We start from the raw sequence: 18,159 nt of genomic DNA on the forward strand, positions 1-18,159 counted from the left end.
AATCTTGCGTGAGATCCATGAAGGGGATTGTGGCCATCACGCCGGCTCAAAGTCTCTTGTGGCCAAGGCTTTTCGCCATGGTTTTTATTGGCTGACGGCTCATGCTGATGCGGAGGACTTGGTCAGTAGATGTGATGGTTGCCAGAGGTTCTCACGACGGGCTCATGTGCCGGCTCAGGAGCTGAGGATGATCCCAATCACTTGGCCCTTTGCGGTCTGGGGGCTTGATATGGTTGGGCCTTTTAAGAGGTCCAAGGATAAGAAGACCCACCTCTTGGTGGCAGTTGACAAATTCACAAAGTGGGTGGAAGCTGAGCCAGTTAGCAAGTGCGATGCAGCCACGGCGGTTCAATTTATGAAAAAGGTGATTTTCCGCTTTGGCTTTCCGCACAGCATTATAACTGACAATGGCACCAATCTCTCCAAAGGCGCAATGGAAGAGTTTTGTCAACGAGAGCATATCCGACTTGATGTCTCCTCACTTGCTCATCCTCAATCCAATGGTCAAGCTGAGAGAGCTAATCAGGAGATTCTGAAGGGCATCAAGCCCCGGCTTTTGGTCCCTTTGCAACGGACGCCGGGTTGTTGGGTGGAGGAGTTGCCCTCCGTGTTATGGAGCATCAACACTACTCCTGACAGGTCTACAGGCTTCACGCCTTTCTTCATGGTTTATGGGGCAGAGGCCGTCCTCCCCAGTGACATCCGTCATGACTCACCTCGAGTGGCGGCTTATGTTGAGGCGGATAATGAACAGGCGCGCCAAGATGCTCTTGACTTGTTGGACGAATAGCGTGATGTGGCAGCAGCCCGTTCAGCGATTTATCAACAAGACCTGCGCCGTTATCATAGCCGCCGGGTTAAGTCCCGGGTCTTCCAGGAAGGCGATCTCGTGCTCCGGCTCATCCAGGATCAAACAGATGCGCACAAGCTCTCCCCGCCTTGGGAAGGACCCTTTGTGGTCAGCAAGAACTTGCACAACGGGTCATATTACCTCATCGACATTCGGGAGCATAAAGATTCACGTAAGTCGGAGGAAGAGACCCGTCGGCCGTGGAACATAGCTCAGCTTCGGCCTTACTACACTTGAGCCACCGGCTCTCATAATGTACATATTTCTTTCAGCCATGTATATATTATGATAAGCAATAAAGCAGGACCTCTGTCCTTTTTTCTCCTCCAAATGTGCACGTGTTGTTTTCATTGCAAGATTAACATGATAACTTAAAGGAGGATCCTGCTTATGATCGTATTCGAATCTAGCCGAAGGTGATAAGGTCACTTGGGGGCTTCCTGTTCAAACATGGGTCGTATTCGAACCAAAGAGAACATAGCTGTCGATACCCATTTGATTGGCAAAGTGCCGAGCTCATTGGGGAGTTTTCCTTGATCATATTTGATCATGGTTTCACCCCTTTGGGAACCGACGTGGATCGTATTCGAATCAGCGTCGTTAAACAATTCTTAAAATCACTTGGGGGCTTCCTGTTCAAACATGGGTCGTATTCGAACCAAAGAGAACATAGCTGTCGATACCCTCTTGATTGGCATCGCCACACCCACTCGGGGCTATATGATCGTATTCGAATCTTAGCATAACCCCTTTGGGCCGGGTCTCTGGTCGTATCCGAACCGGAAGCCCCTAAGTTCTCCCAATTTATAGTCAGTTTTGTCTGATTATTCCAAGTGTGTACGGCCGGGTCTTACTTTGCCGGCTTAACTTGGGTTTACAGTTTTGCTGAACGCAATGGGTGTTATAAGACAGGTAAACCGGAGTTGCGGTACCAACCTTCTTATCCGGGTTATCTAAACCGGAAGTATGCTTGCAGGCCGTTAAGTATATTCTTACGGCTGTATTCAGGATATCATTGAAGACAAGTCCTTTTTGATTCATATTCCGGGTTATCTAAAGCTTATGATTCTCAGGGCAGTAAGCCGCCTCGAGACTTGTGATTTGCCCTTATATGCAGGATAATTAAAGGCACCTCTTTTGAGGTTAAGAAAAACAAAGGATTGATTATGACCCGGAGAAACATCAAAGAGACAACTTCAAAAGACTTCAACATTCAATACGTGCACGATGGCACGGCAGAGATAAATTGTTGCACCTACTCTATTACAAAACTCATCAAGTCTAAAAGGGTGGAGCATTGTTTGGAAAACCGCCAGCCGAGTTACGACGCTTGCTGAGTTGAAGTCTCCGGCTCGTTCCTGTCTTCTCCTCCGGCTGATCCCAAGACCTGGAAAGTTGATGACTTCCAGTCGATGCCGCTGAGAGCTTCGAATTGGGCTTCCTCGTCAATTAACCCGGCCGGGTCAATCTCCGGGGCGAACGTGTGCTGACGAGCCGGCGGGATCAAGTTGAGGGCTTCATAGCGAGGGGTTGGAATCCTCTGATTCTCCGCATTGTAACCCGGCTGGTACTTGGTCAGATCTGTGTCGTTCCCGATAAGGGTGGCCACCGGGCGTACGGCCTTCACGCACGCTGCGAAGTCCTTCTGATCGAAAGCTGAGCCGTCTTCCTTCAGGCTTGGATAGCCAAGGGCGATGTCCGCCGGGTCTAACTCCGGCAGGAATGCCTTGGCCCGGCTCAGCGCGGCCATCGCTCCGGCTCTTGCAGAGGCCCGTCGCAGCTCTTGGATCCGTTGAGGCCAGCCAAGGTTTCCCTCGGACACCGATCTGCTCCACCAGAACACACCAGAGATGGATCCGGCAAGATCCAAAACCGAACCGGGGACTGGGAAGGGATGCATGGAAGGGTGGGTGGCAATACCTCCAGATCTGGCACGGGAAGATCCGCGCCGCGCTCGACCACCACCTGCGGCTCGCCGTCCTCATGGCCGAACCCTCAGGCACGCCGCACGCCACGCCAGCAGGGGCCACCGCCCCTGGATCCGAGGGCCTCCGCGAGAAAGGAGCGCCGAAGACCCCGCCGCCACCTTCCCCGGCGCCCGAGCGGGCTTTCCCGGCGGTCGTCTCCGGTGGCGGCGAGGGGGTGGGGGCTTGCGGCGGGGGAAAACCCTAGACTCCCCCGAGTCGCCCTAGGGGCGACGCGAGGGACGGGACGAGGGAATTTGGCTTACAAATTGTAATCAACTTTAGTTTACTGCAATATTTTTTTATTTCAGAACTTTAGTTTAGTAAAGAAGTGTAACGTTCGCTTTTCTGAATAAAAAGGTGTAAGTGGCACTTTCACTGCACTGTTTCACTTGTCTGGATTGAATAAGACTTAAAAAGTGTCAACGGCTTAGACATAGACATAGACGGGCCCATCAGAATGACTTGTGGAGGCAGCTGTTCAGCTCGCTCGGTGTGCAGCTTTGCAGGCCACGCCCTGGCATAGACCGTTACCAGCCAAAACCACTAGACCACCACAGGACAAACGGAAGGAATCTCACCTAGAACAAGGAGATCTTTTGACCAAATCAGGGCTACCGCGCAGCCTTGAACAGTGGGTAAGAAACAAAATTACCATAAGAAAGAGACAGAGGAGAGGAACAACTGAGGAATTTTGTCTGCGAGGTCTTGTCATAACTGTAAACCAAAACTGTAGCCTGCATAAACTTTTCGGATTCTTTGTCTAGCAAATCTACGGCTATGCTAACCTCTTTCTTTCGCCCCTTCTCTCTTTACACGGTCCAACAAAATTGAGAAAGATATGCAGGTATAGAGTGAGAATACTATATGTATAATATATCCTAGGTAGGCAGACTGATGGACCATTGAACGACGAGCATGAGCGGATGACGGAGACGGAGGAGCTAGGTGCTGCAATGGCAGGGGAGGGACGCTATCTTCATCGTGCAGCAAAGGGGCCTGGACCCCGGGCACCGGCGGTAGCGCAGCTCCATCACAAACTCATTCGCCGGAGCACCCACCGGCCTCAGGACCTCGTCCTTCGGCTTGCAGCTCAGCCACCGCTCGAGTAGGCCGTGCAGCGTCGTCGAGGGGCACACCGACTCGTCATGGCATAAGATCTCCACCTGCATTTCGCACACGTGTATAAACAAGGGGTCAAACAAAAGAGCAGGTTCACATACTCTCGGTTTGTGGGCACAGACTCACGCACACTCACTAACAGGAGGAGATATGATAGGGTGGATCATTGAGCTGCAAAATGTTTTAGTGACGCATTCTTTGGGAGCTTTGAACAGAAAAATGGTGCAATTAAATCCTACTATGTCACCATCCAAATCTACAAATGCAGCAGGGTGGTTCCTTTTAATGGACAGTGGCCCCTTCACAATTTCTGAAAAACAAAATCTAGAAATGTAGCAAAGTCCAGATTTATCGGTAAATGTAGTACATGGAAGCAAGCACCTTGATAGCAGGGCACAGACTTGAGTAGGGTTTGTGGAGTGACGGCAATCAAAAATGGAAGTACAATGACATCTAAAAGGCCCACCTTATCGTCACTTGCTAGCTCAAGTTTTTTCATAATCAGCCTCAGGATGGAGGATACCCGCATAGTTCCATCTCTGAAACAAGAAGAAAAAACCATATTGAAGAACAAAATGTATTAAATTCTTGGAATCTACTAACATGTTATTACATCAGCGAAAACTGAATTGCTGGTAGGAATGAACGAAAAAAAGCATGCAGGATTTTCGGATGAAATATCCTCTCCACCGGTAATAAAAATTCACAAGACCACTGTTTTTCTAGGTTCTTCACCTTCATATTTTGAGATGAAGAGAAGAACTCTTGCTAATACCAGAGCAATCTATGCATCTAGTAAAAAACAATCAAAGATAACAGGAAAAGGGGCATCAGCACACTGAGCCATCTAAGCTGGGAAAATATCTCCACCAACATATGCTATGATTAAGAGGATGCTAAGTATGAGAGGCCTATATCATTGTTGACAAGGAAACTTGAAGCCTAAAGAGGAACTCACTTGATTCTGTAGAAATTCTTTTCTAGCTGAGGCAACAGTTTTGCTTCTACCCTGCAAAACAATTTTCATTTTGATGTGACAACACAAAACACATGGTCCAACAGAATCAGTATATATATTGAATATGCTGCAAGAGGTCTTACTGGTTCGGTGAAGTGACTAATGAAAACCAGACTTGGGTAGTTATTCCATCATGCGAGTCTGCTTCTGGGCTTTCCCTCGGAGTATGCTCTGTGGTTGTTTTATTTTTGTGACTTTCCTTGGGACAAGAACTTGGATTCTGCGATTTCTTCGCGCTTGCCACGACTAAACTCCGTAAGGGCTTCTCAAGCTCTTCCTTGTCAATCGTCCCGCGATTCTTTCCATCTTCAGAAATATCTACAGTGTTCTGTTTGGGATAGAAGTGTAATTAGAATAAGAAAACTGGCATAAGACTTGCATATGAATTATGTGTTGATAACACTTCAATACTACCTGTTTTTTATTTGCAGATGTTGTCATCTTGGTAGATTTTAGTGCCGAGGCCTTCTCAGCCATCTGATCGCGGTCTTCAGATTTATTTGGCAATTTACTGAGAGAAAACGTCTGGGATGTGATAGTCCTTCTTGCAGCTTTGGTTCTCCGTCCTGTCAGAGTAGTTTGTGTTGCCATCTTTGGGGTTTCAACCAAGGAAGAAATGGACCTCTCTTTTCTCTTCGCTGGCAATGTAATACTTGGAGCCTCAAAAGCATCTACTTCTGCCTTAGGTGGAAACAAATAATTTCTGATAGCCTGAATACTTATATCAGCCCTTCAAACAAGGAACCAATCAATCATGTTAGGTAGCAGCATATAGTTGAGTACCTGAGTCGAGATTGCAGGAAAGAAAAAGAATGATGGTGGCTGGAATTCTAAGATTTTGCTTCACCTCACCAAACAATAATGTATATACACTTTTTAGCAAGCGTGTGTATTTCAGCCAGTGTTATTAGACAAGATAACAATGTAGCAGGCAGTCGGCACGAAGAGCTGTGATAGCTGTTACATCTTACGCAAGATTTATACAGTAGAATCCACAGGAGTGTAATTATAAGCTAGTATATTCTCACTAATAACCAGAAGGAACTATTTTTAATTCAAATGTCTATAGAGATATTAACAGTACATATACTCTTATTCTTCACAAAAATATTAAGTGCACTTTTCTGCTGTATAAGGGTCGTACATATACTCTTATTCTTCACAAAAATGTTAAGTGCATTTTTCTACTGTATTATATAAGGGTCCAAATGAGCTAATTGTTTCTGCAGCTATTAATAAATGGTGTGTGTGAACACCATATTTTACTGAAAGGTACAAATTTTAAAATGCAAAACACAATGGAAATGTATATGAACTCCTATCACTTTAAGGATCAAACTAAGAGGATCAAGTTACAAGTGTCGACATGTTTGCTTGTTGGAATCGCAGATATCCTTCACGATAGTTTTATATGGATTCTATCAAACATGAATTTCATTAGTCTGTTTTCTCCATTCTGGCCATCTGTTGCTCTATAGTCTATACATCCTTATACTGCCAAGTTCTTAAGGCTGCAGTTGGGCGTCATGGGCGAAGGGAAAACTTACAGAAACAAGGACAGGAGTGTGGGACTGTGGGGTCTGGTCAGTCAGCTGCAGTACGAAAACTGTTGGCCGCTGATGCGGGGCTTTAGTACGTGGACCCTGAGGCAAACTGCCGACTTATCCAATGATGCTCTGACACGTGCAATAGGAGGGGGAGGAGCCACAAAATTTTGTATTGGCCCAATTATTACTGAGATGAAACAAGCCGGAGGACTTCCAGCATGAGCCATTTTGAGGCAGCCGGAGAACTATAGAATTTGTTCTGTTGTTACAGATGAACAGAAGATTTTGGATCATGTATTCTTACTTGATTTAGTATCCGTAGAACCTCCAAATGGCTCATTTTGACATCCACTATATGTACTATTAGTGATAAGAAGGCCTAAAAAGTGGCAGCACCACTTCTTTAGGCTCACATGTTATTAACGCTATGCAGGTGTACTTATACAGGAATTTAAAGAAAAAAGAGAACTGACAAGTTGGAAAAACAATGTTGTACAGCAGATAACCTTGGTATTTTAACAATTACTTACCGGAGTTTCTCTTCAGGAGTGATCCCAAGAGCAACATCGCACACTGGGCAGGCTTCGATCTCCTCCTCATCTATTTTCTTCATAATACATTCCCGGCAAACTGCTTACAAAAAGATGGTCACAAGAGGAACTCTATAGACAAGCAGGCGAGTATCGTACAGATATTTGAAAGAACCGAATTTTATGTGCTCAACAGAGGAAAGCTACATTATTAGGAGTAAAATAGAAAGTAGCAACAATGCAATAAGAGCAGATACTTGACTTGCATCCAGATTGATAGCTAGAACAAGACTGACAACTGCGCTGTACTTGCGGTGCAGCAGTAGCTGCCAGGCTTATCGATCAAGAACGTTTTTTTAGATAATCAGAGTGATCATCCTCCTGGCCTCTACATCATGTGGTACAGCCACTTTTTCAAGGAAAAAAGTAGTGCAGCCACATTTTATTTTAGAATATGAAGCGCGGCTATACCAAAAACATATATCTGAAATACTTCCCAAATACAAATAACTACTCCCTCCGTTCCATAATATAAGAGCGTTTTTTCCACTAGTTATATTATGGGGACGGAGGGCGTATATAAGACAGCACGCCACTGAATACCCGTTCTACTAATAACCAGAAGCATCGACAACATAACCAAACGGACACGAGTCAAGCATTTGCTAAAGAGGTATGGTTGCTTTGCTTGCTGGCTCGCACCATCCATGAGTAGCGAGCAATGCTCTCTCTGTAAGCTCGATCCCTGGATGATGGTGGAAGAAGATTAGCAATTCTGACAAGAAAAGTGCAAAGAGGAGCAGTGGAGGTGGCTTGTGCGGCTGTAGCTGCATGGCATATCTGCTTGGAATGAGAGAAACAAGAGGATTTTCAGAGAGGAGAATACTACGGCTGCTAATGTTTGGGGGCTAGTGAGTGTAGACTTTAGCCTCCTGATGGAGGCTTTTCAAGAATAGTTCTGCTCCTCTTTTTTGTACAGCCGAAGTGTTGTTGACTGTCGGATTTTTCTTGTTTCCCTTCCGCTCTGTTTGAGGCTTTGAGCCACCCTGTACTTAATGCAACAGCAAAACACCTGCTACTTACAGTCACACGCGCACACACACACACAAAAAATTCAGTTTGGCTGCATTGTCGACTCCAGAGGACAGGGATGGCATGGCGGCTCTGGAGGGACTGGTGCGCGAGAGCACGGGCGAAGAAACCACGGCTTCGATCGGCGGCTGCGACGGCGGCACAGGGTTTCTCCGGAGTAGCTCCGGCGCATGCGGCCACCGGAGAGGAAACGCCTGCCTCTTGGTCTTGGACGACGAAGCAGACCCAGCTCCAACGACAACAAGAACGCCGGCCAAGCAGAGCGAACGCGGCGGAAGGTGGCCGCCACGGCCAGACCGCAGCGCACGCAATCAGAAGCCTCGGCAATTCGCAGGAGAACGGCGGCGGCTCCGCGCTCATCTGGGGTCAGGAAGTCGCGTCGAACGCCAACCTGATCGCCACGCCACCACTGACAGAGAGACAGACGGAACAGGGACAGAGAAAGCAGAACATCCGACACCAAAACCAAGGCCGGCAGCGCGACGCGGCGGGGGGCAAGGGGGCGTCCGCGCGCAGCGGCGCGGGACGCCGGCGCGTGCAGCGCAGACACGACGGAGTAGAGAGAGAGGGAGGGCGGACGGAAGAGAAACGAAACCGTAGAGGCGGCGGCGGAGCGGGGTAGAGAGAGAGAGAACTCACAGGTGTGGCCGCACTCGGTGAAGGCGCTGGCCTCGCGGAAGTACCCGTCGCAGAGCGGGCACGTCACGCACGGGGCGAGCAGCGCCCGCCGCACGCGAGCTACCCCCGGCGCGTGCCCCATCTCTCCGCCGCCGGCAACCACCCCCGCCACTTCCTCCTCCTCCTCCTCGTCGACCTCCTCGTCAGAAGAGCCCGGGGCCTGGGGGAGACGGAGAATCAGGAATACGCGGCGCGGGGCGATGGAATCGAGGGCATTGACCGGCCGGGAGGAGGGAGGAGCGGCGGCCGCGGCGGCGGGGCTGCTCCGGCGAGGCGCGGGGGTTTGGGGGGCCGGGGAGTACGAAGTCTTTTCCTATCGCGGTGTATAAATAGAAGAAATTGGAGTGGCAGAGGCGATTGCGTGTTGGCGGCGCCGGGTGCGCGTAGCCTATAAGGACCTATGTGCGATTTGTATTCGGAACTGTCTTCCTATTGCTTTTCCAAACTTATCTGCTTTTTTTCCTGTTCCGAACCAGGCCGTTCCAAATTTCGTTGTTCCATAACAGTGTAGATAAGATTCATTTTTTGTGCGTGGGTAGGTGGCGAATTCTTACAAAGCAAGAGATACCAAGGAGGGTAAAATTGTAGGGTGTGTTTGGTTGCTCGGCTTGTTTTCGGCCTTCCTGCACGCGTCGCGCCATGAAGTATGTAAAAGCTGAAACGCCGTGACTGGGGCCAAGTTCTGCAGTTCGTTTGGTAGCTCACATCTCAACAGTGCTTATTTTGTACATGGGTGCTGTGTCACGAGATGTAGCTTTTCCTCGCCTTGCCTCTGGCACTGGGCTGCATGGTGGCTTTAGTGGGCCAGCCCAGTAAGACGGTTTTGAGTAGATTCTTTAGAATGGTTTAGAACCTTTCATATGTTTTCTACATTGTATAAACATGTTACAAACAACTTGAACATCTTTCTAAATTACTCGATGATTTTTCTAAAATGTCATAAACATATTCTTGAAATGTGTGATTTTTTAAAATAATAGTATGAATATTTTTTTCAATTACATAAACTGTTTTGAGAAAATGTGATGAACATATTGTTGAACGTGTGAACAGTTTTTTGAATGATATACATTTAAAAAAACATTTTGTGAAAATTTTATTAAATGACAAGAATTTTTTTTCAAATGTCACGGATATTTTTTGAATGCTATCAACATGTTCAAAATTTACATGTACATTATTTCTACACTGCATGAACATTTTAAATGTGTGATGAACATTTTTAAAAATTTGAGTAAACTAATTTCTAAAACATATTTACGTAGAATATTTCAAGTCACGGGTCCCTATCTGAATGGTAATCGTGTCCGGTCTTGGTTTGTTCACATAGATAGCCGACCTCCATGGTAAATTTTTCTCGTGAAGTTGGCCTCGCAGGTCAGTTTCCTGGGAAACACTTGTAAATTTTTTGAACATGAGGTCCCAGTCCCGACAGCCGAGAGCGGGGAGAGGGTGTTGACCAAGATCCGACCCATCTGCTGTCATAAGGCATTTTTTTTGTCTGATGCTGCATTGAAGGGTAGATACAAGGAGGTTGTAAAGTTCAAATTTCTTCTAAAAGTTCAAGCAGTTAGATAGAAAATGTTGTTGAATGGGCTTTAGAGTTTTGGCCCAAGCTTTAGCGCACTTCTTGTTTTTTTCACTAGCGTCGCCTCTAGGCTTGGATTGAGTGGGTCAGCAGTGCATTGGTTTGCATGATGGCCCAGGTGAAGTTCTCCGATGGGTCGCCAAATGTTAGAGACAATTGGATTGCAAGCTTGGAATAAGGTCCAAAAATTTTTAAATCTAAAAAGGCAGGAGGCTGGAATTGATGTTGCAACTGATAAACGAAAACGCGTTAGGGAGGTTATATGAGAGTTAGGGAATAGCTCATCCCAAGCTAGGTTAAAGAAGACACGGTCTAGTCTTTCTAGGGTGGGCAGTTGTCTATTATTGGACCATGTGAAACGTCTCCCTGTGAGGAGAAATTCAAGAAGAGTGAGCTCATTGATGGTGTTGTTGAAATGTTCGACTTAGTGTCTATGAAATTGTCGTTTCTTTTTTCATGTGCGTGGCCGATGAGGTTGGAATCTCTAGCAATGAGCCAAGATATTGATAGGTGATGTGTAGTGTTTTCTAGTTCACCTAAGAATGCTCGTTTTTAGTGCGAGAGGAGAGTGCATATACGTTGGTCAGAGTGAATTAGGCTGCAGGGTTGGAGCCCAATTGGTCTACCCGCGAGAGGAGAGTGCATATACATTGGTCAAAGTGAATTGGGCTGCAAGGTTGGAGCCCAATTGGTCTACCCTGGTGTATACAAATATAGGCCCGAAAAAGAAATAGTAGCACTTACCGCCAGCATTGGTGCACTTGGGATGGATGTGAGGCCAATCTTCTATCTCTCAAGGGTCTCCTAGGCCCAAATTTGAAGCTCTCTCAAGTAGCAAGCGAGCAGCCATTTTGTAGCGACCCGACCTCAGACGGTCAAGTCTCTGTGCTTAAGTGTCATCCCTGGATCGGTATGCTGACACACACAGTACTCGATGATTTATAACAGAGGTAAATCACATGTATAAAGTAACGTAAATACTATTACCTCAATCCAAATAGCGGAAGTAACAACAAGGTTGTGGATTCCCATCAACACCAACGGCAAAGTTGAGTGTAGAAATCGTAACCCTAACGTATCACTTACACGTCGTAAGAATCCTGCAACATGAGACGTTGCAGCCACAAAGGGTCAGTACATTGAATGTACTGGCAAATTCACACCATAGGACAATGATGAATAATAGCTATCACTACATGCAAATTTGGCTGGTGGAAAGCTCTAAGTTTATTTTTGCATAAAGCCAATTTTTTCCTACATCAAAGGAATAAATTTTAACTACCAAGTTGGTTGAAAAATTATTGAGAAGGTTCCTCCAACTCAATCCCAAAATAATAATCAATAACCCAATCAAATTAATTAAATAGAGTGTTGAGATCAACATGATAATCCAAGTACCAGAGACTCAAGATGTCCATAACCGGGGACACGGCTAATCATGATTAGTTTGTACACTCTGCAGAGGTTTGCGCACTTTTCCCCACAAGACTCGATCTCCTCCGTTGAATTTCTCGCACTACATGGTGTTTGAGAAACGGATGACCGAGACACGGTCTTTCAGAAGCATTAACTCTAACCCTGGGTAGACAGTACCAACCTACATCCCCTACATCTGCTAGCCTACCATTGGAAGAGGTCATGCAACATACTCGACTATGCTAGAGCCCATAATAGCTTGTGGCTGCACACGGAAGTTTCTAGCATGAATAATCTTATGATCCCTTTGAGCCTGGGTGGCATTCCATAGGGTGATCACACGGGTCCTCCGGGATCCCCTTGGGCAAGCACTGGGTTCTCCAGGTGCCCGGGCAGACCACTGGGTGCTCCGGGGTGCCCCAACCAATCCACCCAGATATGTATTTAAGTAGTCACCTTAAGTTAACCATTAATTAACAATCTCACATCTGTCATGAATACGCTCAACTACTCCACGTCTACGAGCATAGCATAGCAGTATAAGCATAACGTAGTAACTCCCAGGGGTTGAATGCAAGACAATAGGTTCCTGCCTCATCAACTACTTCCCAAAACCCACATACTGAAGGAAATATGCCCTAGAGGCAATAATAAAGTTATTATTTATTTCCTTATATCATGATAAATGCTTATTATTCATGCTAGAATTGTATTAACCGGAAACATGATACATGTGTGAATACATAGACAAACAGAGTGTCACTAGTATGCCTCTACTTGACTAGCTCGTTGATCAAAGATGGTTATGTTTCCTAGCCATAGACATGAGTTGTCATTTGATTAACAGGATCATATCATTAGGAGAATGATGTGATTGACTTGACCCATTCCGTTAGCTTAGCACATGATCGTTTAGTATTCTGCTATTGCTTTCTTCATGACTTATACATGTTCCTATGACTATGAGATTATGCAACTCCCGTTTACTGGAGGAACACTTTGTGTGCTACCAAACGTCACAACGTAACTGGATGATTATAAAGGTGCTCTACAGGTGTCTCCGAAGGTACTTGTTGGGTTGGCGTATTTCGAGATTAGGATTTGTCACTCCGATTGTCGGAGAGGTATCTCTGGGCCCACTCGGTAATGCACATCACTATAAGCCTTGCAAGCATTGCAACTAATGAGTTTGTTGCGGGATGATGTATTACGGAACGAGTAAAGAGACTTGCCGGTAACGAGATTGAACTAGGTATTGAGATACCGACGATCGAATCCCGGGCAAGTAACATACCGATGACAAAGGGAACAACGTATGTTGTTATGCGGTCTGACCGATAAAGATCTTCATAGAATATGTGGGAGCCAATATGAGCATCCAGGTTCCGCTATTGGTTATTGACCGGAGACGTGTCTCGGTCATGTCTACATAGTTCTCGAACCCGTAGGGTCCGCACGCTTAAAGTTTCGATGACAGTTATATTATGAGTTTATATGTTTTGATGTACCGAAGGTTGTTCGGAGTTCCGGATGTGATCACGGACATGACGAGGAGTCTCGAAATGGTCGAGACATGAAGATTGATATATTGGAAGCCTATGTTTGGATATCGGAAGTGTTCCGGGTGAAATCGGAATTTTACCGGAGTACCAGGAGGTTACCGGAACCCCCCGGGGGCTTAATGGGCCATAGTGGGCCTTAGTGGAAGAGAGGAGAGGCGGCCAGGGCAGGGCCGCGCGCCCCTCCCCCATAGTCCGAATAGGACAAGGAGAGGGGGGCGGCGCCCCCCTTTCCTTTCTCTCTCCCTCCTCTTTCCCCCTCCACTCCTAGTCCAACAAGGAAAAGGGAGGGAGTCCTACTCCCGGTGGGATAGGACTCCTCCTGGCACGCCCCTTCTGGCTGGCCGCACCTCTCCCGCTTGCTCCTTTATATACGGGGGCAGGGGGCACCCTAGAGACACAACAATTGATCGTTTGATCTTTTAGCCGTGTGGGGTGCCCCCCTCCACCATAGTCCACCTCGATAATACTGTAGCGGTGCTTAGGCGAAGCTCTGCATCGGTAGAACATCATCATCGTCACATTCCGTCGTGCTGACGAAACTCTCCCTCAACACTCGGCTGGATCGGAGTTCGAGGGACGTCATCGGGCTGAACGTGTGCTGAACTCGGAGGTGCCGTGCGTTCGGTACTTGATCGGTCGGATCGTGAAGACGTACGACTACATCAACCGCGTTGTGCTAACGCTTCCGCTTTCGGTCTAAGATTGTACGTGGACAACACTCTCCCCTCTCGTTGCTATGCATCACCATGATCTTGCGTGTGCGTAGGAATTTTTTTGAAATTACTACGTTCCCCAACAGTGGCATCCGAGCGAGGTTTTATGCGTTGATGTTATATGCACGAGTAGAACACAAGTGAGTTGTGGGCGATATAAGTCATACGGCTTACTAGCATGCCATACTTTGGTTCGGCGGTATTGTTGGATGAAGCGGCCCGGACCGACATTACGCGTACGCTTACGCAAGACTGGTTCTTCCGACGTGCTTTGCACAGAGGTGGCTGGCGGGTGTCAGTTTCTCCAACTTTAGTTGAACCGAGTGTGGCTACGCCCGGTCCTTGCGAAGGTTAAAACAACACCAACTTGACAAACTATCGTTGTGGTTTTGATGCGTAGGTAAGAACAGTTTTTGCTAAGCCCAGTAGCAGCCACGTAAAACTTGCAACAACAACGTAGAGAACGTCTAACTTGTTTTTGCAGGGCATGTTGTGATTTGATATGGTCAAGACATGATGCTAAATTTTATTGTATGAGATGATCATGTTTTGTAACCGAGTTATCGGCAACTGGCAGCAGCCATATGGTTGTCGTTTTATTGTATGCAATGCAATCGCCCTATAATGCTTTACTTTATCACTAAGCGGTAGTCGTAGAAGCATAAGATTTGCGAGACGACAACGATGCTACGATGGAGATCAAGGTGTCGCGCCGGTGACGATGGTGATCATGACGGTGCTTCGAAGATGGAGATCACAAGCACAAGATGATGATGGCCATATCATATCACTTATATTGATTGCATGTGATGTTTATCTTTTATGCATCTTATCTTGCTTTGATTGACGGTAGCATTATAAGATGATCCCTCACTAAATTATCAAAGTATAAGTGTTCTCCCTGAGTATGCACCGTTGCGAAAGTTCTTCGTGCTGAGACACCACATGATGATCGGGTGTGATAGGCTCTACGTTCAAATACAACGGGTGCAAAATAGTTGCACACGCGGAATACTCAAGTTAAGCTTGACGAGCCTAGCATATAACAGATATGGCCTCGGAACACGGAGACCGAAAGGTCGAGCATGAATCATATAGTAGATATGATCAACATAGTGATGTTCACCATTGAAACTACTCCACTCACGTGATGATCAGACATGGTTTAGTTGATATGGATCACGTGATCACTTAGAAGATTATAGGGATGTCTATCTAAGTGGGAGTTCTTAAGTAATATGATTAATTGAACTTAAATTTATCATGAACTTAGTCCTGATAGTATTTTGCAAATTATGTTGTAGATCAATAGCTCGCGTTGTTGCTTCCCTATGTTTATTTTGATATGTTCCTAGAGAAAAATTATGTTGAAAGATGTTAGTAGCAATGATGCGGATTGGATCCGTGATCTGAGGATTATCCTCATTGCTGCACAGAAGAATTATGTCCTTGATGCACCGCTAGGTGACAGACCTATTGCAGGAGCAGATGCAGACGTTATGAACGTTTGCCTAGCTCAATATGATGACTACTTGATAGTTTAGTGCACCATGCTTAACGGCTTAGAATCGGGACTTCAAAGACGTTTTGAACGTCATGGACCATATGAGATGTTCCAGGAGTTGAAGTTAATATTTCAAGCAAATACCCGAGTTGAGAGATATGAAGTCTCCAACAAGTTCTATAGCTAAAAGATGGAGGAGAATAGCTCAAGCAGTGAGCATGTGCTCAGATTGTCTGGGTACTACAATCGCTTGAATCAAGTGGGAGTTAATCTTCCAGATAAAATAGTGATTGACAGAATTCTCTAGTCACCATCACCAAGTTAGTAGAACTTCGTGATGAACTATAATATGCAAGGGATGACGAAAGTAATTCCCAAGCTCTTCGTGATGCTGAAATCGACGAAGGTAGAAATCAAGAAAAACATCAAGTGTTGATGGTTAACAAGACCACTAGTTTCAAGAAAAGGGCGAAGGGAAGAAGGGGAACTTCAAGAAGAACGGCAAGCAAGTCGCTGCTCAAGTGAAGAAGCCCAAGTCTGGACCTAAGCCTGAGACTGAGTGCTTCTACTGCAAAGGGACCGGTCACTGGAAGCGGAACTGCCCCAAGTATTTGGTAGATAAGAAGGATGGCAAAGTGAACAAAGCTATATTTGATAGACATGTTATTGATGTGTACTTTACTAGTGTTTATAGCAACCCCTCGGTATTTGATACTGGTTCAGTTGCTAGGAGTAGTAACTCGAAACAGGAGTTGCAGAATGAACAGAGACTAGTTAAGGGTGAAGTGACGATGTGTGTTGGAAGTGGTTCCAAGATTGATATGATCATCATCTCACGCTCCCTACACTTTCGGGATTAGTGTTGAACCTAAATAAGTGTTATTTGGTGTTTGCGTTGAGCATGAATATGATTTGATCATGTTTATTGCAATACGGTTATTCATTTAAGTTAGAGAATTGTTGTTCTATTTACATAAATAAAACCTTCTATGGTCATACACCCAATGAAAATGGTTTGTTGGATCTCGATCGTAGTGATACACATATTCATAATATTGAAGCCAAAAGATGCAAAGTTAATAATGATGGTGCAACTTATTTGTGGCACTGCCGTTTAGGTCATATTGGTGTAAAGCGCCATGAAGAAACTCCATGCTGATGGGATTTTGGAATCACTTGATTATGAATCACTTGATGCTTGTGAACCATGCCTCTTGGGCAAGATGACTAAAACGCCGTTCTCCGGAACAATGGAGCAAGCAACAGATTTGTTGGAAATCATACATACTGATGTATGTGGTCCGATGAATATTGAGGCTCGTAGCGGGTATCATTATTTTCTGACCTTCACAGATGATTTGAGCAGATATGGGTATATCTACTTAATGAAACAGAAGTCTGAAACATTTGAAAAGTTAATATAATTTCAGAGTGAAGTGGAAAATCATCGTAACAAGAAAATAAAGTTTCTACGATCTGATCGTGGAGAAGAGTATTTGAGTTACGAGTTTGGTCTTCAGTTAAAACAATGTGAAATAGTTTCACTGCTCACGCCACCTGGAACACCACAGTGTAATGGCGTGTCCGAACATCGTAACCGTACTTTATTAGATATGGTGCAATCTATGATGTCTCTTACCGATTTACCACTATCGTTTTGGGGTTATGCATTAAAGACAGCTGCATCCACGTTAAAAAGGGCACCGTCTAAGTCCGTTGAGATGACACAATATGAACTGTGGTTTGGGAAGAAACCAAAGTTGTCGTTTCTTAAAGTTTGGGGTTGTGATGCTTATGTGAAAAAGCTTCAACCTGATAAGCTCGAACCCAAATCGGAGAAATGTGTCTTCATAGGATACCCAAAGGAGACTGTTGAGTACACCTTCTATTCCAGATCCGAAGGCAAGACTTTTGTTGCTAAATTCGGAATCTTTCTGGAGAAGGAGTTTCTCTCGAAAGAAGTGAGTGGGAGGAAAGTAGAACTTGATGAGGTAACTGTACCTGCTCCCTTATTGGAAAGTAGTTCATCACAGAAATCTGTTCCTGTGACTCCTACACCAATTAGTGAGGAAGCTAATGATGATGATCATGTAACTTCAAGATCAAGTTACTACGGAACCTCGTAGGTCAACCAGAATGAAATCCGCACCAGAGTGGTACGGTAATCCAGTTCTGGAGGTCATGTTACTTGACCATGACGAACCTACGAACTATGAGGAAGCGATGATGAGCCCAGATTCCGCAAAATGGCTTGAGGCCATGAAATCTGAGATGGGATCCATGTATGAGAACAAAGTATGGACTTTGATTGACTTGCCCAATGATCGGCGAGCAATTGAGATTAAATGGATCTTAAAGAGGAAGACGGACGCTGGTAGTAGTGTTACTATCTACAAAGCTAGAATTGTCACAAAAGGTTTTCGACAAGTTCAAGGTGTTGACTACGATGAGAGTTTCTCACTCGTATCTATGCTTAAGTCTGTCCGAATCATGTTAGCAAATTGCCGCATTTTATGAAATCTGGCAAATGGATAAGCAAAACTGCATTCTTTAATGGATTTATTAAAGAAGAGTT

General features: G+C 45.5%; 1 protein-coding gene across 1 annotated transcript; it reads right to left on the reverse strand.

Annotated features, from left to right (window-relative positions):
• Positions 1-3,453: 3,453 nt before the first annotated feature.
• Positions 3,454-9,146, reverse strand: LOC123122781 (E3 ubiquitin protein ligase DRIP2). The gene is made up of 7 exons (XM_044543120.1): positions 8,763-9,146; positions 7,032-7,131; positions 5,369-5,684; positions 5,038-5,282; positions 4,895-4,945; positions 4,403-4,475; positions 3,454-3,980 (listed from the first exon to the last, which is right to left on the reverse strand). Exons 1-7 carry the CDS (start codon positions 8,881-8,883, stop codon positions 3,759-3,761), a joined length of 1,128 nt encoding a protein of 375 aa, XP_044399055.1. The 5' UTR covers positions 8,884-9,146; the 3' UTR covers positions 3,454-3,758.
• Between the last annotated feature and the right edge of the window lie 9,013 nt (positions 9,147-18,159).

This window comes from Triticum aestivum, chromosome 5D, assembly GCF_018294505.1.
Source record: "Triticum aestivum cultivar Chinese Spring chromosome 5D, IWGSC CS RefSeq v2.1, whole genome shotgun sequence".
NCBI classification, from domain to species: Eukaryota; Viridiplantae; Streptophyta; class Magnoliopsida; order Poales; family Poaceae; genus Triticum; species Triticum aestivum.

Bases quoted from the DNA above. Each gene is read 5' to 3' on its own strand.
- LOC123122781 (XM_044543120.1), bottom strand. From the start codon at position 8,883: ATGGGGCACGCGCCGGGGGTAGCTCGCGTGCGGCGGGCGCTGCTCGCC. The intron at 5,685-7,031 runs GTAAGTAATTGT...CCTTGTTTGAAG, and splicing joins ACTCCTGAAGAGAAACTCCG to GGCTGATATAAGTATTCAGG. The intron at 4,946-5,037 runs GTAAGACCTCTT...ATTGTTTTGCAG, and splicing joins TTAGTCACTTCACCGAACCA to GGTAGAAGCAAAACTGTTGC.